Genomic DNA, 24,992 nt, shown 5'->3' with positions numbered 1-24,992 from the left:
TGACAAGAGCTTGGAAAACTCTCCACTTACCGAGGCTCCTGTTTTCCTCAGAGAAATGAGGAAATATGGAACTAGAGATCATCCGCTGTTGGAAAGGGTCGTTTGGAGACAAACCAGGAGCAGACTGAGTTGGGGCAGGACAGGGGTTGTCTTTTCTGGAACTCCTGCATATCCTTGCTGGGGTTGGGGGCCTAGGGCAGGGAAAGTGAAGTCTGCTCCTATTTGCAGGGACTGCAAATAGTCTCCCAGGCCTCTCCCCCACATCTAGCCCCATTGCCATGACCCTTAGGCATTGCCCCCACTTCCAGTTGTCCCTCTGACTCCTGGCAACCTGTGCTTCAGGTCAACAGCAGAAAACCTACTGGAGGCCCCGCTCAGAGCTTCTGTAACGTGTGTGTACATGGAATCATCTGGAAGGCTTGCCAAGCTGCTGCTGGGGTGCAGGGCCAGGAAGAGTGAGGCCTCTGTGGGCTTGCCAGGCAGCCCACCGGGGTTGGCTCCCATCCCGGGCCCCTGAGCAGCCTTTCAAGTGCAGAGCCGGGAGCAAGCACACACACAGGCACACCGTTTCGGGTGCGGCCAGGAAGCCCAAACCCAAACCACGGCTGCTCCTGGGGACCCGGGGCTCCCCCAGATGTTCTAAGGGGGTCCACCGGCGGGATGGCGTCTGAGTCGGGGTGCGAGGGGGGACTAAATCCACGGGAGGGCGAGACCCGGGCTCGAAAGGGTTAACTGGGCAGTGGGTGGAGAAAAGGTCCCCGGGCGGGGCGGGGGCGGGGCCTAGGGCGGAAGAGCGTGGCCTTATTTGGTTGGGGGCGTGTCGCAAACACCGGGAGGGGCGGGGCCTGGGCTCCGGGCGAGACTGACTGCGGCGGGTTGAGCGAGGTTTAGGCTCCTCCTCCTGGCCTGGGGGGCGTGGCCTACGCTTCAAGCTCCGCGCGGGAGGGCGTGGCTTAGGCTCCCTTGGGCTGGGCGGGGGCGTGGCTCGGTCTCCGGGCGTTCTGATTGGGCTAGGAGCGTGGCGGGACGAAGCCTAGTTCCGGGTGGCCTCGGTCCGGGGGCGTGGCCTCAAACCCGGGCACCCTGATGGTTAGGGGGCGTGGCTCCGCCGCGGGGGCGTGGCCCGGGCGAAGGCGGGAACGCGCGCGGGCCCGGGCTGCCAAAACAAAGGGCCGCGCAGGGGCGGCGCGGTGCCACGGGCCGGGGCGCGGGCTTCCCCGCGTCCGCCTGCGGGACGATGGCGGGCAGCCCCGCGGCGCTGGTGGCGGCGAGCCCGACCCGAAGCGCGAGCCCTTCCCCGCCGGACCTGGCGCTGTCGCGGGCGCCCCCGAAGCCGAGCCCCAGCCCGACCCTGGGCCCCGAGGCGCGGGAGCTGGCGGCGCGGCTGCGGGCGCCGCTGGAGCTGCTGTCGGGGCGCGAGCTGCGGGCGTTCCGGGGGCAGCTGCGCGAGGCCGAGGAGCCGCGCGTGAGCCCGCTGCGCCTGGAGCTGGAGGGCGGCAGCGCGGCGGGGCTGGCGGCGCTGCTGGCCACGCACTACTACCTGCCCGCCGCGCCCCGCGTCGTCGCCAGCCTGCTGCAGCGCCTGGGCCGCGCCGACCTGCTGGCCCGCTGGACCGGGGACCCCGCGGGCGGCGGCGAGCGCGCGGGTGAGCCGGGCCGGGGGTCGCACCGGGCTCCCTCCGGGCCCGGCGGGCGTCGGGTGCGCTGGGACGGATTTGGCGGGAGGGGGAGAAGTCTCTGGAAGGTGCCGAGGGTGCAGAGGCAGAGGTCGCCCCTTCCCGTGCCCCTGGGAGAGCGGACCCCAGCATGCCAGGGATCCCGTTGGTGCATGCAGATTGGGGTGCTGGTCACCTCCTCCTGCAAGCCCTAGGAAACAGGATCATCCATCCCCAGTCACCTCCTGTGCCCCTGGGAAAGAGGACCCCAGCATGCCAGGGATCCGTGGTGCAAGTCGGGGTGCTGGTCACCTCCTCCTGCAACCCCTGGGAAAGAGGATCATCCATCCCCAGACACCTCTTCCTGTACCCCTGGGAAAGCGGACCCCAGCATGCCAGGGATCCCTGGGTGCATGCAGATCAGGGTGCTGGTCACCTCCTCCTGCATCCCCTGGGAAACAGGATCATCTATCCCCAGTCACCTCCTCCTGTGCCCCTGGGAAAGAGGACCCCAGCATGCCATGGGCCAGGGGCTGCAGATTGGGGCGCTGGCTGGCTGGCTGGGCTGGGTGCTAAAGCTGGACTTGGATGTCCTTAGTGCTTGCTCCTGATGGGGGACTAAGGAAGCCATTGATTGGCTCGAGTTGTAGGTTTCTAGGCTTCCTTGAGGATGGAAGAAGTTTCTAGAAGGTGCAACTCCCGGAAAGGCCAAGGTTGCCTCCTCCTGCCGTCCCTGGGAAAGAGGACGCCCAGGTCACCTCCTCCTGGAGTGACTGTGCCCCTGGGAAAGGGGACCCCCAGCATGCCATGGATCAGTGGCTGCAAGTTGGGGTGCTGGGCGGGTGGCCCCCAGAGATGGGGTTGCATTGGCTGTTAGTTTTTTCCCCACTTCTTGCTCCTGATGGGGCTCCAAGGAAGGCATTGATTGGCTCGATTTTTAGGTTTCTATGCCTTCATGCAGGGTTGGTTCTGTGAGCACAGAGGCAGGAGGAAACTTGGAGAACTAACTGCCGGGTGCGGACCCCAAAGAAGACAGAAAAACGGAAAAAAGTGGGGTGTGCTTGCGTGTCTGAATAAGTGGGGTGTGCATGTTTGCATGTATGATCTGAGTGTGTTTTGAGGGAGGCAACGGTGACTGAATTTTTTATTTGCAATGGATGACAACTGTCAGTGTTCACAGCCCTGAGAGTCTAGACTGGCCCAGGACCCTCTTGCCAGCCGTCCTGGACCAGGATTCTGGGCACTTGCTCCTACTACCCCAGCTTGAGCGGTTTCAGTTTTGAACTTTGGTCATCACTCTGTTACAGCTGGAGTTATTACTTTTTTTAATTTTTCTGTGGGAAGAGGGTGTTTCCGGCAGTGCTCTGTGGTAACTCAAGGCTCCGTACTCAGGAATTACCCCTGGGGAGCTCAGGGGACCATGTGGGGGCATGCAAGGCAAGCACCTTACCAGTTATATTAGCACTCTGGCACCACTAGACAGGGGCTGCATCTTTTTTTAATTTTTTTAAAATATAAATAATCTTTATTTAAACACCATGATTACAAGCATGATTGCAGTTGGGTTTCAGTCATAAACAGAACACCTCACTTTAACAGTGCAGCATCCCCCCCACCGAAGTCCCCCAACTCCCTCCGCCTACAATCCCCTGCCTGTATTCCAGACAGGCTTTCTACTTCTCTCATGGTAGTTGTGAGTGTAGTTATTTCTCTAACTGCACCAGTACGCGTTGAGACCGGAGCTTCTTGCTGTTGACAATACATTGTCCATTTTACCCAGAATTATCTGAGTTGCTCAGTATCATGACTTCGCAGGGGCCCAGTAAGTACTTGAACAAGAAACAGCAGTTTCCATTGCTTTATCTCCTTCCCTTGGTGGATGTTTGGTCCCTTAAAGGACCAAGTGTGGTTAATCACCTTGCCTCCTGTACTATTAGTCTGGCCCCACTCTGAGAAATCTTTTATTTTGTCTATTGGGTCGTACCAGTTGGTACCCAGGACTACTTCTGCCTTGCTGGTCCTGGGTGGGGGGTGGGGTTTCTTCTGGTGAGGCTGGAAGACCATGCAGCCCCTGGGATCAGTCTCAGCCCTATTCCCGCCAGCATGCACAGCATGGCTCCAGCCTATGAATACATCTCCCCTGTGCAGGAACCTATTCTGAGGCTGAGGGGGACCAGAGTGAGAGCATAGGGGTTAAGTGGCTTGCCTTGTTGGCTTCCAGCCAACACTGGTTCCATTCCTGGCACCACTAGAAGTGACCTTTGAGCACAGAGCCAGGAGTAGCCCTTGAACACTGCCTAATCGGGCCCCAAACCCAAGGCAAATAAAATGAGATGGAAACTTTCTGGATCCAGAGCTATAAAAGTTTATGGGAGAAGTCTGTTTGTTTTTGTTTTGTTTTGTTTTGTTTTGTTTTTGTTCTTTTCCTTGGGAGAAGTTTTCTGGTCACAGGAATAACAACAGTTCTTGATTATTTTTAAATAAAAAAGGGAAAAATAATGCTCTTTTTTATTCTTTCTTTTTTGTTTTTAAATAAAAATTTAGTGACTCCAAGAAAGATTCTAAAGAGAAATCATGACTGTGTTGAGGATGACCTGGTAAATATCTTTTTTTTCTCTTTCTTTACTTTTGGATATTAAGTGTAAAAGATTTAGTAAAAGTATTTTTCTAGTAGAGGAAGGAAGCTCTTGTTACTCTATTGGCTTCATAAGCAACCCCATCCACATTTCTCTGTATTAAAGAATGGCTGTTCCCTCCCTCCCTCCTTCCTCTCTCCCTCTCTCCCTCTCTCTCCCCTGTCTCCCTGCCCTCCTACCTTTCCCTCCTTCCCAGCCCGAGCTGAAGGGCTGCTTCCTTTCCAAAACATACTGACTAAAATGCTGAAACTCTTTTAAGTTGCATTGCCCATTCTTGAAGGGCTTACTTGTACTAACTAAGTAATTACATTGGTTTGAGGCCTCTCATTTTCTACTGCCTTCTGCTCTGCTACTTCTCCTGCAGCACATCTCTAGGGAGGTTTCTCTGAGAGTAACTTCCTTCCATTCTTCTCTTGGGTGAAGCTGATGGCCCTGATGGCACGTCCAGAGGTCACTGGTGGACAATTGGGTCAAAATGAGAGTCTCCATGATTTTTAGCTTCAAAGAAAAGCAGAAAGACCCTTTAAGAAGACATAAAAAGAAAGGAAGGAAGGAAAGAAAAGACAAGACAAGACACTAACAGGGTCCAGATAAGATAGTACAGTGGTTAGGCTGCTTGCCTGGCATGTGGCCAATCCTTGTTTGATCCTTGACACTTCCAAGGCCTGCCAAGGAGTGGTTCTTGAATGCAGAGCCAGGAGTAATTCCTGAGCGCTGCCGGGTGGGTATGGCCCCAAAACAAACAATAAAAGAAGACTCTAACATCTGGGCTTCTCTTGGTTAGAGAACACCTGAGCAACTTGGTTTGCAGAGTAGAAATTCTTTCTTCTGGAGGACCTTAACGGAGGGTATTTTGGGGGCTTTTGAATAGAGGAGCAGATGGACAGAAGCACCCCTCAACTCTTCTCCGTACCCTTCATGGACTGTGTCAGGGTCCTGGTGAATTTGGGTCTCTTTGAAGAGACCTTGGGTAGCCAGAGATGGTTCAGAGGATCAGGTGCCTGCCCTGTATATGGAAGACCTCAGTTTGATCCTGGGCACTGCATATTGTTCCCAGGATACTACCGCCCAGTTGTGACCTCTGAGTGCAGAGCCAGGGACAGATCCTGAGTACTGTAGGAAGGGGACACCCTCCTCCCCCAGGTAGTAAAATAAATATGTAAATAGGTGCTTGCCAGCACTGAGACAGATCACCCTTTAAATCCCTCTTCCTTTTCTGGGCCTTGATCCCCTCCTCTTCATAGTCCCCTGAACATTGAGCTGGGAGCACCCCAGCTCCACGGGGTAGCACCGAAGCAAAACAGAAAGTACAGTTAAATAAAAGTGAAACTAAACTGCAGTGCACATAGCCAACCTGGATTCAGCCCTTGACACCTTATATGACCCTTCAAGCGCTGTTAGGAATGGTTCTAAGCTCTGCTGGTATGACCCCAACACCCTTCCCCAAAATGGGACAGTAGAAAAAAAGGGCCCGAGAGATAGCAAAGCCTTAGGGTATCTCCTTGCACATGGCTGACCCGGGCGGACCTGGGTTTGATTTCCGGCATCTCACGTGGTCCCCTGAGCTTGCCAGGAGTGACCCCTGAGAGCTGCCTGGGTGTGATCCAGAAAGCAAAAAAAAAAAAAAAGGAAAAAAAGAAATGAGCTATATAGATGGGGAGTTAGCTCAAAGATTGAGTTCCCACTTGAGCCCTGGCATGGCAGAGGTCCTGAGCTCCCCCAAGTGAGCCGTCTCTATTGCCCTTCCCCCCTTTCCTCTACTCTGTTTCTTCAATCTAGTAGTTGTGGCTGTATTTAGGAATTTCAAACTGAGATTGAAGGTTCAGAGAGGTAGTTCAGCAGGTCGGGCTCTTATCTTGTACACAGTCGAACAAGGATTCGATCCCAGGCTCCACATATAGTCCTCCTTAGCACAGGGTCAGTAGTTAGTACAGAGTACCACGAGAAGTGGCCCAAAACAACTAAAACAAAGGAGATTAACTTTTCAGTGCTAGACTGAAGAAGATATTTGAAGAACTGTAATAAATCCTTGTTCTCCATCCCTGATGACACGCAGTTCCTTATCTGAGGCGAGACTTCACTATTAATCTCACAAGAAACTCAACACTTCAGGCCTAGAGAGAATGTTTATGGGGCTGAACACATGATTTACATGCAGAAGGCAGGAGTTTGGTCACATGAGCCTTAAATGCTGCTAGGACAAGATTCTGAGCTTTGGTGGGATGCTGAACATGAAAACTAACAAAACAGCTTCCCCATCGCTTCACATTTATACATATATACACACACGGATGAATTTGTATGTGTGTGTCTATGCATATGAGTGTGTATCTCTCTGTGTCCCTCAAAGATTGTATTTTCTGTGTTGTGTGTGGGTCTATAGTGTCTTGGCTTTCCCTGCCCCTAGGACTGTTACGACCTGAGTGGCAAACGGCAGGCCTTCCTCATGTGTGTGAAGAAACACAGGCCAGGAGCGCACCAGGACGTCCAGCTGGTGAGGGAGTGGCTGGGCCAGTGCCAGTTCGAGTACACAGCCTGCATCGATCCCGACAAAATGGTACCATGGGGCTGCCCTGCTCCTTGGCCCTCTTCCTTGGTGGGGGAGAGCCACGCTTGCCTGTCAGTCTGGAAAGAACCTCTGAGGCTCTAGCCCTAAGGAGAGGACTGGAGCCATCGAAGAATGGGATTTTGAGAACGTGTCCAAGCAAGGTGGACGAGATGTAGAGGATCAGCCATGGGGAGTCCAGAAGGAGAGAGTTCTAGAGCCCTTAGGAATAGTGTAGACTTCAGAAGCAGCTGTGAGAGGTCCTCCTGTGGCCCTCCAGATACAGTCCAGCTAACCTGGCACCTAGGGGATTGGAAAAGTCTTTTAGGGGTTCACTTGGAGAGGTGCAAAAATCTGTACAGGGATAGAAACCTGCATGGCCTGGGCAGAAGTGTTAATATTTAAATATGACAGAAATGTGCAGTCCAAGGATGGTGGTGGAAGGGTAAAACACATTTGGGAGGGAGTGTTAGGGACCAAACCCAGCAGACCTCAGAGGCTCTGTGCTCAGGAGTCATTCCTGGCAACACAGAGGGATCTTCTACATTGGCCACAGATCAAATCTTAACCTTATAGAGTCTCTCCAGTCTCTGCCACTCAGATTTTGGGGGAGCTGTGGTTTGAGGGCAGTGGCTCTCTGCAGGAAAGAAATCAGTCTGGGTTTCATCTGTTTAAATTACAGAAAAGAACTTCCAGAGAAGACAGATCATAGAGCATAGAAGTTTCTTTTTTGTGGAAGGGGATTTGCAAGAGTGGGTTTCTCCTGAAAGAGAAAAGAGAGCCCCTGAAGGAAAGGAAGTTCACTCCCTGGGAGGAGACCAGGGCCAGAGTCGGGAGAGCTTTAGTCGAAGGAAGAAGAGATCCACCCAGGACACAGGCTGGAGGGCCAGGCTTGCTTTATAAAGCTGATTTTCCAGGGATTTTCCAGACTGCTTCACCTTGGACTGAGGGTCAAGGAGAAGGAAATGATTTCTAGGCAATTGCCAGGGAGAAGGACATTTTGTTTTTGTTTCTGTTTTTTTTTTTTTTTTTCTTGTTTCTGTTTTGAGTCACAGCTGGTGGTGCTTAGATTAAAGGCAGTCCTCCCAGCTCTGTTTGGTGGATCACTCTTGGTGGACCTGGGAGGGTGGGCGGACATATGGTACCAGAGTGCCTGTTTCTATTTCATTCCTGTTCTCTCTAGTCCAAAAAGGCCTTTTGACCTTGGCAGTTTCTTGGTTCTTCGTTTTATCAAACCTATGCCCAGCCTGTCAGTTATCTCCCAACTGTCTGGTTTCCTTGGTTGTAGCTCCATACTCCTTTTTAAAAAACAAACAAACAAAAAAAATTTCATGGGCCGGGCGGTGGCGCTGGAGGTAAGGTGCCTGCCTTACCTGCGCTAGCCTAGGAGACGGACCGCGGTTCGATCCCCCGGCGTCCCATATGGTCCCCCAAGCCAGGAGCGACTTCTGAGCGCATAGCCAGGAGTAACCCCTGAGCGTTACCGGGTGTGGCCCAAAAACCAAAAAAAAAAAAAAAAAAAAAAAAAGAAAACAAAAAAAATTTCATTATTTTAAACACTGTGGTTACAGAATTAATGCATTATTAATAATAAAATTAATAATATGTAAATTATTAATAATGCAAATACAGTATCTTCTGGAACTCGATATTCCAACACCAACCCCACCTTCAGTATAACATTCCCTTTACCATTGTCCCAGGTTTTTCAACCTCCCCCAAGCCTGCCCCTTGTCAATAATAATTAAGTATATTAATTATTATTATTATATTATCATTATATAATATTAATGTTATACTGTTATATTAATAACAAGTAAGTAAATAATTTGCTTAATATTTCTTGTTACAATTAAATGATAATGGATTTATATAAAAAAACCCTTGATGCCAGAGTGATAGCACACTAGCATTTGCCTTGTATGCATCTGACCCGGGAGGGACCCAGATTCGATCCCCAGCGTCCCATATGGTCCCCTGAGCCTTCCAGGAGCAATTTCTGAGCAGGAGTAACCCCTGAGCACTGTGAGGTATGGCCCCCAAACCAAATAACTAAAAAACTCTCGATTAACAGAAAATGTGTGGAACCTAGCTTACCTTGCAATGGAGTCTTACGTCATTGTCTGAAGGCCTGCTAAACTGTTTGTTGAGCTTATGTGGCTTGTATGAAATTTCACATCTAATTTGGTTTGTTCATACTGGGATGTCAGTATTGAAACTACAGAGATGTCTCACGGCCATGTAAGCAGCCGAGCATTTCAGGACTTCTTCGATGAGCTCAGATGCTGGCAGTGTTGGATCATGTGTGTGGCTGCTGGGACTTCTGGAAGCCCAGAGGCATGGGGAAGAGGTGAGGGGCAGGGAGAGGCGAGAGGGTGCCTGCCCTGGAATCCCCGGAGATGTCAGCCACAAATCCAGCATTCCTGGAGTTTTTAGTAGTTATGTGTTTGCAGAGATTAGTGGAAAAGTCCTGACGCTGGGCCGTTGGGGTGATGGCAGTGACAGGGAGTGTCTGTGTGTGCAGCAGAGGAAGGAACTTGCCCTGTCCCTTCCCTAGGGGACTCAGAGTGATGAGCTGCATACTCCTTTTTAGAATATATCTTGGTGGGCCAGAGCGATACCACAGAGGTAGGGTGTTTGCCTTGCATGCAACCGACCCTGGACAGACCTTGGTTCGATTTCTGGCATCCCATATGGTCCCCGAGCCTGCCAGGAGTAACCCTTGAGTGCTGCTGGGTGTAGCGGAAAAACAAAACAAAATCAAAATATATCTTGCCTCTTCAAACAGTTCTTGATTATTCTATGGCTTTTCATTTCCCCAGATGACTGGCTGACAGTTACTGTCTGGGAACTTCAGCCTGACAGTCCAGCTCAATTTTCAGTTCAGTTTGTGGCAGTTTATTTTTCCTAGAGTCTAGAATTGTCTTCCTAGGGACTTTCTCTGCCTCTGTTAATATTTGTTTATACATGCTTAGTAGTAGTTCACTGGCAAAAATATTTCACTGCTTTATTTTCCTGATCGTTAGTTTGGTTGGACAGGTTTTCTCTCTCTTTTGTTTTGTTTCTGGCCACAGCCTGCAATGCTCAGGGATCACTCCTGACTCTACACTTAGGAATTATTCCTGGTGGTGCTTGGGGGACCCTATGGGATGCTGGGGATTGAACCAGGTCCGCCATGTGCAAATGCCCTACCTGCTTTACTATGGCTCTGACCCTCTTTATCTTTGGGGGGGGCGGTTTGGGCCACAGATAACAGCAGAACTCAGAAGTTCTCTCCTTTGAAGACTCAGGGGACCTTATGGGATGCTGGGGATCGAACCAGGGTCGGCTGAGGGCAAGGCAGATGGCCTGCCTGCTGTGATATTGTTCTGGCCCCTATTATTTATTCATTTAAATTTAGACCATCCCTAGCTGCCTCAGGGCTTACTCCTGACTTTGTGCTCAGGGAACACTCCTGGCAGTGCTTGGTCAATCATAAACCATGCTGGGAATCAGACCATGGTCATTCGTAAGTCAGATTGCTGCTAAACTTTTACACTAATTTCTCCAACCCCTGGTTGAACATGCTTTGCCCCCCCCCCCCCATTTTTGGGTATCTTTTTTAGGGGGTTACCGCAGATGGTGGTGCTCAGGGATTACTCCTGGCTCTGTGCTCAGAAATTACTTTTTAGGGGTCTCTATGGGTTCCGAGATCGAACCCAGGTAGGCCATATGCCAGTAGAACACCTTACTCGCTGTGCTATCACTCCGGCCTCATTTTTTGACCATTTGTATTTCTTCTTTCTGTAAATTGCCTCTTTCTATCCTTTGCTCATTTGCAACTACACAAACACTTTTTCTCTGGAGCTGGGGTTCAAACCCAGGGACTCACATGCAAGAAGGCTTGTCTTCTACCATGAAGTTACATCCTAACCCCTTTTGCCCCTTTTCACTGGTTTCCTTTTTTAAATGTTTATTGTTCTTTTCCCCTGAATATTACTCACTTATAAAATATAGGATCTGTTTTTTTCTCTATCGCTTTTTTGTGTGTGCAGTGCCAGGTATTGAGCCCAGGGCTTCATCCCCCTCACCTCACTTTGGCTCGAAAATTTTCTTTTAGGGCAATGGCTGGGATGAAACTGGCCCCAGTGCCACTGAAGGCTCTCAGTCCTCTCCGCTGCTTCCCTTTTCACTTTCGTGTTCTTGTCAGACAGAAACCTTAGTTTTTGTGACTAAACTTCTACTTCTGGTTTCTTGGTTTTCATGTCTTTATTATGCCATAGATATGGAACCCTAGGCCTGACACACCTAATCATTTTATTTATTTAGCACTTTTTGGGTAGGGATTACTCCTGGCTCTGTGCTCAGGTGCCCAAAGTAAATATTTAAAATGTTTTTTTTTGGGGCCGGAGAGATAGCATGGAGGTAAGGCGTTTGCCTCTCATGCAGGAGGTCATCGGTTCGAATCCCGGCGTCCCATATATGGTCCTCCCGTGCCTGCCAGGAGCAATTTCTGAGCCTGGAGCCAGGAATAACCCCTGAGCACTGCCGGGTGTGACCCAAAAACCACAAAAAAAAAAAAAAAAAAAAAAAAAAAAAAAAAGTTTTTTTTTTTTGAAAAAATATATTTTCTGGAATATGTGTAGGCTTTTTTGAAGGTTAGCCTTCTATTCTCTGGAATTTTAATTTTAGGACAATGTGAAAGAGAAGTTATCTTTGTTTTCTAGCCTATTCTTGGTTGTTGACATTGATTGAATGCTATATCCTTTGGTACCTAAAGTTCCTATTTTATCTTGAACCGACTTCCTATAATATGTGGAGCAACTTTTTGAATTTTTAGAGTTTTTTTGGTCTGTTTTGGGGCATACCTGGTGGCACTCAAGGGTTACCCCTGCTGTGTGCTTAGAAATCGCTCCTGGATGTCTTGCTGGACCATATGGGATGCCGGGGATCAAACTCGGGTACTTTTTTGTTTTTTTGTGGGGTCACACCCGGCAGCGCTCAGGGGGACTCCTGGCTCTATGCTCAGAAATCACTCCTGGCAGGCTCGGGGGACTCTATGGGATGCCGGGATTCGAACCACCGACCTTCTGCATGAAAAGCGAACACCCTGCCTCCATGCTATCTCTCTGGCCCCTGATTGGGACTTTTTTGTAAATTAATCCTGCATCGGATTAACTTACTGTTCTCTACTGTTTTCATTTTTCTTTTCTTTTCTTTTTTTTTTTGGTTTTTGGGTCACACCCAGCGATGCTCAGGGGTTACTCCTGGCTGTCTGCTCAGAAATAGCTCCTGGCAGGCAAGGGGGACCATATGGGACACCGGGATTCGAATCAACAACCTTTGGTCCTGGATCGGCTGCTTGCAAGGCAAACACCGCTGTGCTATCTCTCCGGGCCCTGTTTTTATTTTTCATAATCATTTTTGCAGTTTTTTATTTTATAGTGCTAGGGTTTTGGGGGGAATCCACACCCAGCTCCTGGTTCTTTGCTCAGTAGAGTGAGATCTTTGCTAGTGTTTGAGGGGACCATGTGTAGTGTTGGGAATGGAATCAGCATCAGTACAAGGCTGTGTACAAGGCAACATGCATTGCCTAACCTTGTTTTTTTTTTTTTTGTGATGGTGCTTACGTGTTACCCTGGCTCTGCACTCAGAAATCACTCCTGGTGGGCTAAGGTCTAAGCGCCAGAAATTGAACCTGGGTCAGCTGTGTACAAAACAGCTGTGCTATTTTGTACCTGTTGTGGTATTGCTGAAATACTTTCATATAACTCTCTAACCCAATTTTCAACATGTAAATAATTTTTGTCTCTTTGAATATAGAATATAAAACTTTGTCAATATTTTGTTTCGTTTTGGTACCACACCTGGTGACATTCAGGGGTTACTCCTGGCTATGCGCTCAGAAATGGCTCCTGGCTTGAGGGACCATATGGGACACTGGGGATCGAACTGAGGTCCATCCTGGATTGACTAAGTGAAAGGCAAGCGCCCTACCACTGTGCTATCGCTTTGGTCTTAGAACTTTATCAATATTGACAGGTTTTGTTTTTGGTTGGTTTTTGGTTTTTGCTTTTTGGGGTTTTTTTTTTTGGTTTGGGGCCATGCCCAGTGGCACTCAGGGGTTACTTCTGGCTCTGTGCTCAGAAATCACTCCTCTCAGGCTCGAGGACCACATGGGATGCTGGGGATTGAATCAGGGTCCATCCTGAGTCAGCCACATGCCAGGCAAACACCCTACTTACCACTCAGGTCCATCAATATTGACTTTTTTTCCCCTTGGGTCACACCTGGCATCGCTCAGGGTTCCTCCTGGCTTTCCACTCAGAAATCACTCCTGACAGGCTTGGGGGACCATATGGGATGCCGGGATTCAAACCACTTGTCCTTCTGCATGCAAGGCAAATGCCTTACCTCCATGCTATCTCTCTGGTCCCCATCAATATTGACTTTATTGAAATGGTTAGATCTTTTTTTTATTTTTTTGGTTTTTGGGCCACACCCAGTGACGCTCAGGAGTTACTCCTGGCTATGCGCTCAGAAGTCACTCCTGGCTTGGGGGACCATATGGGACGCTGGGGGATCGTACTAGGCTAGCGCTGGCAAGACAGACACCTTACCTCTAGCGCCACTGTGCCGGCCCCTTAACCTCTCTTTTATTAATTTTGGTTTTGGGGCCCCTGGTGCTGTTCAGGGCTTCTTCCTGGCTCTATGCTCAGGGATCACCATAGTTGAAGGATCTTTTGCAGTGCTAGAGATCAAACCTGGGCTGGCTGCATGCAAGACAAGCACCTTAACTTCTGTCCTAGCTCTTTGGCCCATCCTTTCCTTTAGGGAACTGGATTCTCATGCATGTTTTTCATAGCTTCTGGTAGGTCTTTATCACTGGGCATATTCCTTCATTACCTTTCATTTCTGGATTATTGAGAATATTCATTTTATAAAATAACTTGTATATTCATAAATTACTGTACAAGTTAAAAGCATGTGCCCTTAAGAGATGTGTAATTCCGTTGTGTTTTATAGTAGTGAATCAGAAATGTCCTAACTTTGGAGTAGGAGAGAGTACAGTAGATAGGATCGATGCTTGCCTCACATGTGGCCAACCCCATTTAATTCCCAGCATTATAAATGGTTCCCCAAACCCTGCCAGGATCCCTGAGTACAGAGCCAGGAGTAAAATACAAATTTTTTTTTTTTTTTGGTTTTTGGGCCACACCCAGCGGTGCTCAGGGGTTACTCCTGGCTGTCTGCTCAGAAATAGCTCCTGGCAGGCACGGGGGACCCTATGGGACACCGGGATTTGAACCAACCACCTTCAGTCCTGGATCGGCTGCTTGCAAGGCAAATACTGCTGTGCTATCTCTCCGGGCCCATACTAATTTACTCAAAGTACCAGTGACCCAAAAAGAAACACCAATTGTGAAAGCAAACAACTAAGTGAGTCAGATATGCTGATATTACACTCTATTTGGAATTTAGATAATTTTGTTATTAATCTCCCCAGACTACTTAGCATCGGGGCCATATCTAGCATTTGAGATTTTCCCACCTTTTCTTCTCTGAAATTTTATTGCTTTGCAGGAGTTCCTTGAAAAAATAACATTATTTCGGGATGAGCTCAATGAAATGAAAGATGAGATTGGCTGCTGCATTGTGACTCTCATGTCCCACGGCGAGAAAGGCTTTATTAAAATGAAAGATGGTGAGAAAGTGAGCCTGGAAAAAATCTTTGAAATGTTCAACAATAAAAACTGTCCGGCCCTTCAGAGGAAGCCCAAGATCTTCATCGTCCAGGCGTGCAGGGGAGGTATGTGTGGAAGTTCGTTGTACAGTGTGTTTCTAGGAAAATCTCCTGTGGAGAGTTGAGAATTAAGTAAATGCATGCATTTTTATTTACTTTGCTTGTTTGGGGGCCATACCCATTTAGTTTTCAGGGCTTACTATGCTCAGGGAAGGGTCTTGGCCCCTCTGCTATCTTTTTATGACTTGTTTGTTTGTTTTTGGGCCACACCTGGTGGCGCTCTGGAGTTACTCCTGGCACTGCACTCAGAAATTTGCTCCTGGAAGGCTGGGGTTAGGGGGGACCATATGGGATGCTGGGGATTGAACCCGGGGCTGTTCTGGTCAGCAGCATGCAAGACAAATGATCTACCACTGTATTATCACTCCGTCCTCTTTTTTTTTTTTAATTTTGGACCACACCTGGTGATGCTCCTAGCTATGCGCTCAAAAATCACTCCTGGCTTGGGTTACCATATAGGATGCCAGGGAATCAAACCTCTGTCTGCCCTAGACAGCGCATGTAAGGCAGATGCCATAAAGCTTGTGCCACCACCCAGGCCCCTCTTTTTTTGATTTTGATTTTGATTTTTGGGGGGGAGAGGACTTTGTCCCATATGTGGTGATGTTCAAGGATTACTCCTAGCTCTGCTTTCAGGAAACATACCTGGCAGTGCTCAGGGGATTATATGGATGATGCTGGGAGTTGAACTCAGGTTTAGCCGAGTGCAAGGCAAATGTCCTACCCATTATACTATTTCTCCCTCCTCTCTTTTCAGTCCCATATTTTAAGTAGCTGATATAACTTGGCTGATATAACTTACATCAGCTGTCTAGGGTTCTTGGGCTTGGAACTGGAAAAACAATGACAGAATGGGGCTTGAGAGATAGCATGGAGGTAGGGTGTTTGCCTTGCATGTAGAAGGATGGTAGTTTGAATCCTGGCATCCCATATGGTCCCCTGGGCCTGCCAGGAGTGACTTCTGAGGAGTAACCCGAGGGCTGTCAGGTGTGATCCGAAAACCAAAAAAAAAAAAAAAAAAAAAAAGAATGGCAGGAAAGTCATGCCTGGGAGAGAAATTTTTTTTAGTAAGGGCCGCTAGTGTCAAGGTATATGGGACTTAGTATTTATTTATTTGGATTTTGGACCCCACCCGGTGATGCTCAAGGGCCACTCCTGGCTATGCACTCAGTAATCGCTCCTGACTTGGGGGACTGTATGCGACGTCCAAGGCTAGCGCTGGCAAGGCAGACGCCTTACCGCTCCACACCACCGCTCCAGCCTCTTGGAGTTAGTATATTTTTATTTTTTTTTTTTTTTGGTTTTTTGGGTCACACCCGGCGGTGCTCAGGGGTTACTCCTGGCTGTCTGCTCAGAAATAGCTCCTGGCAGGCTCAGGGGACCATATGGGACACCGGGATTCGAACCAACCACCTTTGGTCCTGGATCGGCTGCTTGCAAGGCAAACACCGCTGTGCTATCTCTCCGGGCCCTATTTTTAAAAAATGCATCAGATCACCATGAGATACAGATGCAAAGTTGTTCCATTTTCTAGCACCCATCCCTTCACCAGTGTCCACTTCCTCCGCCAATGTCCCCAGTTGATTTACTGCCCCTCACACTGCCGCTGGAGCAGACACCTTTCTTCTTCTGTTTTACCTTGTAGGTAGTGTGCTTTATGATGCTATTACTGAAATACTGACATACACGGTACAGATGTATGTTGTAACCTCTTTTCAGCAGCCAGTTTCTTGTCCAGAGAGTAGTACTATCGCTGCTAGCATGGTCCCTTCTGTGACCTAAGCAACCTCCCTCCATTGTTGGAAACTTTATTCCCCTGACCTTTGTTCTATTGCCTTTGGGTATTTTTCTCCTATAATGTTTCTTTATATCCCTCAAATGAGTGCCAACATTCTGTGTCTGTTCTTTTCCCTTTGACTTAATTCACTAAGCAGGATATTCTCCATCATTCGTGTCTTAGTAAATTTCATGACTTCTTGACCACTTGGGTTGGTTTCCATAGTTTGGCTATTGTGAATAGTGCTGCCATGAATGTAGAAGTGCAGATGTCTTTTCTGAGTCATGTTTTGTGGCTCTTAGGGATATTCCATATGGAATGCAACGACTAGTTTTTTGAGGTAGTTCGTTTGTTTTTATTCCTAAAATGCAGAGAAGATAGATTATGGTGTCGAGACGGATGATGAGCCTATGGACTCCGACAATATCAAAGAGAAGTGCCGGCTGCCCACGTTCAGCGATTATTTCATCATCTACCCGACCCAGCCAAGTGAGTCATGAAGGGAGGCCCAATGAGAGATTTGCTTTTCAAGGATTTATGGGCTTTCCACTGTCTGTCTCTCTTGTGTGTGTGTTTGTGTGTGTTGGGGGGATTCACACCCTGCTACACCCTGCAGTGCTCAGGGGTTACTCCTGATGGGCTCAGGGGACCATCTGGTATGCTGGGGATCAAACCTAGGCCAGCTATGTGCAACAAATGCCTTCCCCAGTGTATTATCCTTCCAGCCCCTTCCTGCTGAGTTTTATTTGCTTACTTTTATTTTGGGCAGAGTTTTGATACACTTGACTGTGCTCAGAGATCACTCTTAGCTATGGTTGGGGATCAAACTGTGATTGATTACATGCAAGCCCTGAACCCCTTAAAGGCATGTGTCTACCCACATATTATCTCTCCAGCCTGGATTGCTTATTTAAATTATTTTTCTTTTCTTTTCTTCATTTTTTGTCTTTTGGGCCACACCCAGCGGCACTCAGGTGTTACTCCTGGCTCTGCACTTAGAAATCTCTCCTGGCAGGTACAGGGGACCATATGGGATGCTGGGATTTAAACCATTGCCCAACCTGAATCGGTTATGTGCAAGGCAAATGCCCTACTGCTGTGCTATCTCTCCGGCCCAGGTTGCTTATTTTCTTTTTTGGTTTTGGGGTTACACCCGGCAGCGTTCAGGGGTTACTCTTGGCTCCATGCTCAGAAATCACTCCTTGCAGGCTTGGTGCCGGGATTTGAACCAATGACTTTCTGCATGAAAGGCAAATGCCTTACCTCCATGCTTTCTCTCTGGCCCGGTTGCTTATTTTCTTTTTCTTTTTTTTTTTTTTTCTTTTTTTTTTTTTGTGGTTTTTGGGTCACACCTGGCAGTGCTCAGGGGTTATTCCTGGCTCCAGGCTCAGAAATTGCTCCTGGCAGGCACGGGAGGACCATATATGGGACGCCGGGATTCGAACCGATGACCTCCTGCATGAGAGGCAAACGCCTTACCTCCATGCTATCTCTCCGGCCCTTCTTTTTCTTTTTTTTTGCATCCCTGGCCACCCACTCGCGTGCCACCCTCCCCCTTTTTGTTTTGAGTTGTTTATTTTCTAATTTGAGTTTTCTAAATCTAAATTGTAGGAGTTTGGGTTGGAGATATAGCTCAATGTCAACTGGGTACATGCTTTGCATATAGAATGGCTAGATTTGATCCTAGTGGTCCCTCAAGCACCACTGAAGGTAGCCCCTGAGCACTGATCTAGGAGTAATCTGAACACCATTAGGTGTTCTTCTCAACCCCCAAGGAAAGAGTTCTCTGATAAGTTTTTTCTCAATTTTGTTTGCTTTTCTTTCCTTTTTTTTTTTTTTTTTTTTTTGGTTCGTTAGTTTTTGTTTTTGAGTGACACCTGGTGGTGCTCAGAGGTTACTCCTGGCTCCACACTGAAGATTTACTCCTCCTGAGCTTCTGGGGACATATGGAATGCCAGAGATTGAGCCCAGGTTAACTGTGTGCAAGGCAAGCAACTATCCCCAGTACTATTGTTTTAGTTCTCTCTCACTTTTTAAAAATCTTAATTCTGGGGCCGGGCGGTGGCGCAAGAGGTAAGGTGCCTGCCTTGCCTGCGCTAGCCTTGGACGGACCACAGTTCGATCCCCCGGCGTCCCATATGGTCCCCCAAGCCAGGAGCGACTTCTGAGCGCATAGCCAGGAGTAACCCCTGAGCGTTACCGGGTGTGGCCCAAAAACCAAAAAAAAAAAAAAAAAACCAAAACAAATAAAAATCTTAATTCTGTCAGAATATTTTAATCTAATTTATGATGATTTTCTTTTATTTTTGACTTTTGGTTCACAACCAGCTGAGCTCAGGACTTCTGAACTCTTGGCTCTGAGCTCAGAGATGGTCGGCCTGGGGAACCAAACCATATGGGATGCCAGGGATTGAACCTTGGTCTGCTGTGTGCACAGTTAGAACACTTTGCCCTCTGTACCATCTCTCTAGCCCCTAGATTATTATTTCATTTTTGTGTTTTATTTTCCTTTTCCTTTTATTTATTTATTTACTTATTTATTTTTAATTTTTGGGTCACACCCAGCAGTGCTCAGTGGTTATTCCTGGCTCTACACTCAGAAATAGCTCCTGGTAGGCTCAGGGGACCATATGGGGTGCCGGATTCAAGCCACCATCTTTCTCCATGCAAGGCAAATGCCCTGTCTCCATAATATTTCTGGCCCCTGATTTTCCTTTTTTTGGGGGGGGCACACCCATTTGATGCTCAGGGGTTACTCCTGGCTATGCGCTCAGAAGTTGCTCCTGGCTTGGGGGACCATATGGGACACTGGGGGATTGAACCACAGTCCATCCTAGGCTAGCACAGGCAAGGCAGGCACCTTACCTCTAGCGCCACCACACCAGCCCCCAGATTTTCCTTTTTTTAATTCATGTTTTATGCAGCCCTGAGGCTGCAAAGATGTTCCCACATTCCCTCCCCCCCTTTTTTTTTTTTGGCCACACCTGGTGACACTTGGGTTACTCCTGACTATGCACTCAGAATAGTTCCTGGCTTGGGAGATCCATATGGAATGCCAAAGTCCATCCTAGGCTAGTGTGGGCAAGGCGGACTCCTTACTGCTTGTGCCACCGCTCCGGCTCCACGTTTCGTTTTTTTTAGCCACAAGTTTTTGTTAAGGGTGAAGTTTTGCAAATAGCTTAGCCTCTTGAGGACTCATTACCTTCCAATTGAATATATTTAATGACATTTGTCTTCTAATGGTATACTGGAAGTCAGTCATTAAAAAAATGGAAATTAGGGGCCGGTGAGGTGGCGCTAGAGGTAAGGTGTTTGCCTGGCAAGTGCTAGCCAAGGAAGGACCTCGGTTCGATCCCCCCGGCATCCTATAATGTGCCCCCAAGACAGGGGCAATTTCTGAGCACTTAGCCAGGAGTAACCACTGACCATCAAACAGCTGTGGCCCGAAAAACCAAAAAAAAAAAAAAAAATGGAAATTATAAAATGTAGCAAATTTGAAAAGCACTTGATAACTATAGAATGCAGGAGATGATTTAATGGGGCTTTGTTGTATTTTGCTTTCTATCTTTGGATATATTTGAAAGCTCTGTTACCCGAGGAGGGTTGGGCCACAACCAGCAATGTTTAAGGGGCTGTTCCTGACTTTGGTGCTCAGGGATCATCCCTGATGGTGCTGTGGACCAAAGCAGGGTCAGCTACGTGCAAGGCAAGTACCTTAACACTTGAACTTCTCTCTGGCCCTCTTGTCATTCTTTTGAGGGTCGGTCACACACTTACACACTCAGTTCAGTGCACACCATGGGGTCAGACACTTGTTTGCACCGTCCACCCACTTCAGTGTGGTTTTCACTGCATTTTTGTTGTTGTTGTTGTTGGGCCATATCTGGCAATATTCAGGTGTTACTCTTGGCTCTGCACTCAGGAATCATTCCTGCCGGGCTTGGGGAACCATATGGAATGCTGGGGATTGAACCCGGGTAGCTTACCTGCAAGGCAAGTGCCCTACCTACTGTACTATCTCTCCGGCCCCTACGGGACACACACTTTTTCATGGTGGCACTGGGATCACAGTCAGTGCTGAAGAGGTGCATGGCCCTGAAAACATCTATCTTAAAAATACATCGAAAATGGGCCGGAGAGATAGCACAGCGGAAGGGTGTTTGCCTTGCACGCAGCCGATCCAGGATGGACAGTTAAAATCCTGGCATCCCATATGGTCCCCTATGCCTGCCAGGAGTGGTTTCTGAGCACAGCCAGGAGTAACTCCTGAACCCTTGGGTGTGACCCAAAAATCAAAACAAACAAAAACCTAGAAAGACGTTTTCTCTAAAGTTTGTGTTCTCCCTTTAATATGTATCTTTCCTTGCTAGTTTTTTTCACTCTTGGGAATCTCGTGTTTGCTCTTTAACATAGATTCCTCTCTCTCTCTCTCTCCCTTTATGTCCTTCTTTTTATTTTTTTGGGGTCACACTGAGCTCTTGGTTCTGTGCTCAGAAGTCGCTTCTGGAAGGCACGGGGCCTTGTGGGATGCTGAGAATTGAGCCACCATCTGTTCGAAGCAGCTGCTTGCAAGGCAAACGCCCTATAGCTGTGCTATCTTTCTGGTGCCCCTTTACATCTTTCTAAGTAAATTTCTTTCAGTAAAAATGCTCTAAAATACATAAAAATGCCCAGAATAAGAATGCCCTCTGAGGGCTGGGAGTTGGCCTGGCTAACGTTTAAAACATTTGACTGTCTCACAGACAAAAGGCCAAGTGTGATGCCTGGTGCCGCGCACACAATCATGGCAGCTCTGCCGTCTTAGATTCCCTGCATCCTGGCACCAGAATCAATTCCTGGGCCAACTGGGGCCAGGTGTGTGGGAGCACCATGCCCAAAGTGGGCTTCCTTCGAGCACTACAGGCGAAGGCACTCCTAGGCATATGTAGACAGGTGTAGGCATGGCAGCCTGGAGTGCAACACCAGCACACCACACATGTGAGCGGCACAGCTCAAGACTCTGAGCCTGGTGAGCGCCATCACCAAGCCTGGCCAATCCTCGCTGGTCATTGTAGCAAGAGAGGCGGGAGAAGGTCAAGTTGGACAAGTGTCCTCCGAGAGTCAGTGCGGTGGCTTCCTCTGTCCCTTCTGAGTCTGATGGCCCAGGGACACTCCTGCCCGTCCAGGAGTGCTTTTTGTTTTTTTTTGTTTTTTGGGTCACACCCGGCAGTGCTCAGGGGTTACTCCTGGCTCTATGCTCAGAAATCGCTCCTGGTAGGCTCAGGGGGCCCTGTGGGATGCTGGTATTCGAACCAATGACCTTCTGCATGAAAGGCAAATGCCTTACCTCCATGCTATCTCTCCGGCCCCTAGGAGTGCTTTTCTAATCTCACCTCAGAATCATCTTTCTTCTGGGGCTAGAGGGATAGTACAGTGGGTAGGGTGCTTGTCTAGCCTGAGGCTAACCTGGGTTTGATCCTGGCAGCACCTAAACTCCCGTCATAGACTGCTTGGTCCTAACACGACAGAATCTTTGAGGTTCCTTGAAAGATGTGCCCAGGTGGTTGTGGGAGACAGAGGCCAAGGAGTCAGGTTGGGAATTGTTTTGGCTTTATGCTCATGGAACCGGGGCCTGAATTGTTAACCCTTGCTATGACTGCATGTAGACTAACAGCAAAGTTAGATTAGAGGATGAGAAATCTTTCTAGAAGACTGAATAAAAATACTTGAATCTAAGCCAATGTCTTTCAAAGGGTGTGTTTATATATCTGTGTAATTTTGTTTTTGTTTGTTTTTTGGGGGGGCCACACCCATTGATGCTCAGGGGTTACTCCTGACCATGCGCTCAGAAATCGCTCATGGCTTAGGGGACCGTATGGGACGCAGGGGGATCAAACCAGGGTTCGTCCTGGATCAGCCATGTGCAAGGCAAACGCCTTACTGCTGTGCTATTGCTTCGGCCCAGTACATCTGAGTAATTTTTAAAGTATCAGCTAAATTATGTCTCAAATAATATTCGGGCTACATCCTTTTGTTTCCCGAATGCCTCGTGGTCAGGCAATCTAAGTCTTTTCAGGGCCCTAAATCCTTTAAGTACAGGTTGTTTTTTCAAGCATCTTTTCTTACAGGTGCTGCTTTTTTCAAACGTCCTCTCTGCAAGTACAGATTCCTTTGAAAAAGTTCCTGTAATAGCAGACAGCTTTTTTAAAAAAAACCCTTTGGCTATTCGGGCCTTTTTAAACTTGGTGCCTTCCTAGGTCTCAGGATTTGATGGAGCACTCCCCCAAACCTGCCAGGAGTGATCCCTCAGTGCAGAGCCAGGAGTAAGCCCTGAGCACCATCAGGTGTGGCCCCCAAACCAAACCAACCCCAGATGCCATTTTCCTGGCTTCCAAGATATTCTAGAACGACCTTTGAACAAGTTGGCTCGAAAGAAATTCTTTTCTTCTTTGTAGATCACGTGGCTCTACGGCACCCCTCTACTGGCTCGGTGATGATCGAGGCAATGGTTGAAGTCTTCAAAGAATATGGAAATCGGTGGCACATTGTGGACTTTTTTACCAGAGTAAGTCCTGGCCCAGAGTCCTTGTGTTCCTTTCACCCCCAGTTTGCTGCATGTGATGAAAACGCTTCTAGGAGATGCACTGTAGTGAGGAACCACAGGTTTTTTGAGAACTTTGAACCTGAACTTGATTTAGAGAACTGCTATACTCGGAAGATATGACTGAGCAAGGTACTGAGGAAATGTGATAGCTACACTTAGTTAAATGCCCAGAGGAGAGAGTTAGATACAGCAGTTCCCTCTTCTCCTCAGGGGATATTTCTAGGGCTCCTTCCAGTACAGGCCTGAAATTGTGGCTCATACGAATCCTATATATACTATGGTCTTCTTTTTCTTACATACAAACCTGTGCGAAAGTTTAATTGACACACGGTGATAGCTTAACAGACAAATTGATAGGTTAATAGTAAATAATATTAGAATAATTATACTATATAATATACAATATTACTATAAAATCTATATATTTATATAAGTATATTATATATTAGACATATACTTATATAAACTTATATATATTAGGGGCCAGATTAATAGCACAGCAGTAGGGCATTTGACTTGGACGTGGCTGACCCTGGATGGACCCAGGTTCAATCCATGGCATCGCATATGGTTCCTTGAGCCTGCCAGGGGCAATTTTTGAGCACAGAGCCAGGAGTAACCCGAGTGCCACCAGGTGTGGCTCAAAAACCCTCCCAAAATATAGAAAAGATTCTATATTAATATATAATGATATATTAGTATATTGTTAATTCATCTATATATTTACATTATACTTTATATTAAATTATAAGTAAACTATATTCAATATATCAAATTAATCTATAAAATAAATATTAAATATGCCGTATATTTAATATGCATAAATGAAATATTAATTTGATTACGCATATTGCAATGATATATTTAGATCATCATACATAATTATAATATATAATTCCATATACTTATATATTTATGTTGTATATTATATATTAAATACATATCATAATTGTATGATGCAACTAATCGTATCGATATATTAACTATGCTACAATAAAAATGAAGGTGATCACAAATCATGTTACTACAAATTTCAGAATACATTTTTGGACCACATCACGGTTCTCTGAGCACTACCAACATGGAGCCAGGTATAATAGGCCTGGCAAGCACTGTGCAAGAAATTTGTGTCTTCGTTTTCTTTTTCCCAAGTGCTGGGGATTGACTCACATGCATGGGGCAAGTGTCCCATCAGCGTCTACCACATCCCTGGCTGGTGCTTTCTTTCCTATAATGCTGGGGCTCAAGCCCATGGTGGATCATGGGCCTTAGCACACATGTATTTCCCGATGTGCTCATGAGGTCTTGCCATCTTCCGTGGGATGTACATGCCGAAAGGTATCCCCTCTGAGTCTTAAATTTTTGCTTTTACCTTACAGGTGAATAACAGAGTGGTGCAGAGGGAATTCCGTCTACGTGAGGAACCAGTAAAAATAACACTCGTAATGGAATCAACTTTAACTAAATCTGTGTACTTTTGACATCAGGAAGATTCGGACAATAAGGACTCCTTTATTTGTTTTTTGTTTTTGGGCCACACCCAGGCAATGCTGAGTTTCCCGAGCAGCATCGGGAGTGATTTCTGAGTCCAGATGGAGGAGTAATCCTTGAGCATTGCCGGTGTCGGTGTCCCCTGCCCCCAAAATTGACTTTATAAAATCTTGGGAGGGTTTTGTAGCACATTTCTAACGATTCTCATTTTGTATTATTTCTCTCATTCATTGACTATCTCCAATTTGTTTTACTTATTTTTCCCTTAGGATTATGATGAGTATTTGATACTTGTAAATACTTCTTTTTTCTAAAATCGCTGCTCTCTAAAATGTCTTTTATGGACGGTAAATCCAGCTATGTTTGTTGACTATGTTGAGAATGTATAGCTGCTAAGGATAGCTCGCTCTTTCCCATTCTGGTGTTAATAAGCTTCATTTTTTTTTTGGGGGGGGGGTTAGTTTTGGAGAACTGCCCTGATGTAATTTTGTCTTGTTTTACCTTGTTACCTCCATATTCTTG

General features: G+C 47.4%; 2 protein-coding genes across 2 annotated transcripts in view; one reads left to right on the top strand and one right to left on the bottom strand.

Annotated features, from left to right (window-relative positions):
• GORASP1 (golgi reassembly stacking protein 1) overlaps positions 1-24,992 on the bottom strand; it is a 737,102-nt gene that overhangs the window by 431,997 nt on the left and 280,113 nt on the right. The gene's annotated exons all lie outside the window — the stretch shown is intronic.
• LOC125998184 (caspase-14-like) lies at positions 661-24,488 on the top strand. Its single transcript, XM_049766461.1, has 8 exons — positions 661-727; positions 1,095-1,646; positions 4,200-4,252; positions 6,699-6,848; positions 14,400-14,625; positions 16,769-16,885; positions 22,831-22,940; positions 24,359-24,488. The coding sequence occupies exons 1-8, from the start codon at positions 661-663 to the stop codon at positions 24,458-24,460; spliced, it is 1,377 nt and encodes a 458-aa protein (XP_049622418.1). The 3' UTR covers positions 24,461-24,488.

This window comes from Suncus etruscus, chromosome 20 (genome assembly GCF_024139225.1).
Source record: "Suncus etruscus isolate mSunEtr1 chromosome 20, mSunEtr1.pri.cur, whole genome shotgun sequence".
NCBI classification, from domain to species: Eukaryota; Metazoa; Chordata; class Mammalia; order Eulipotyphla; family Soricidae; genus Suncus; species Suncus etruscus.
This window is presented reverse-complemented; position numbering and strand designations above follow the sequence as displayed.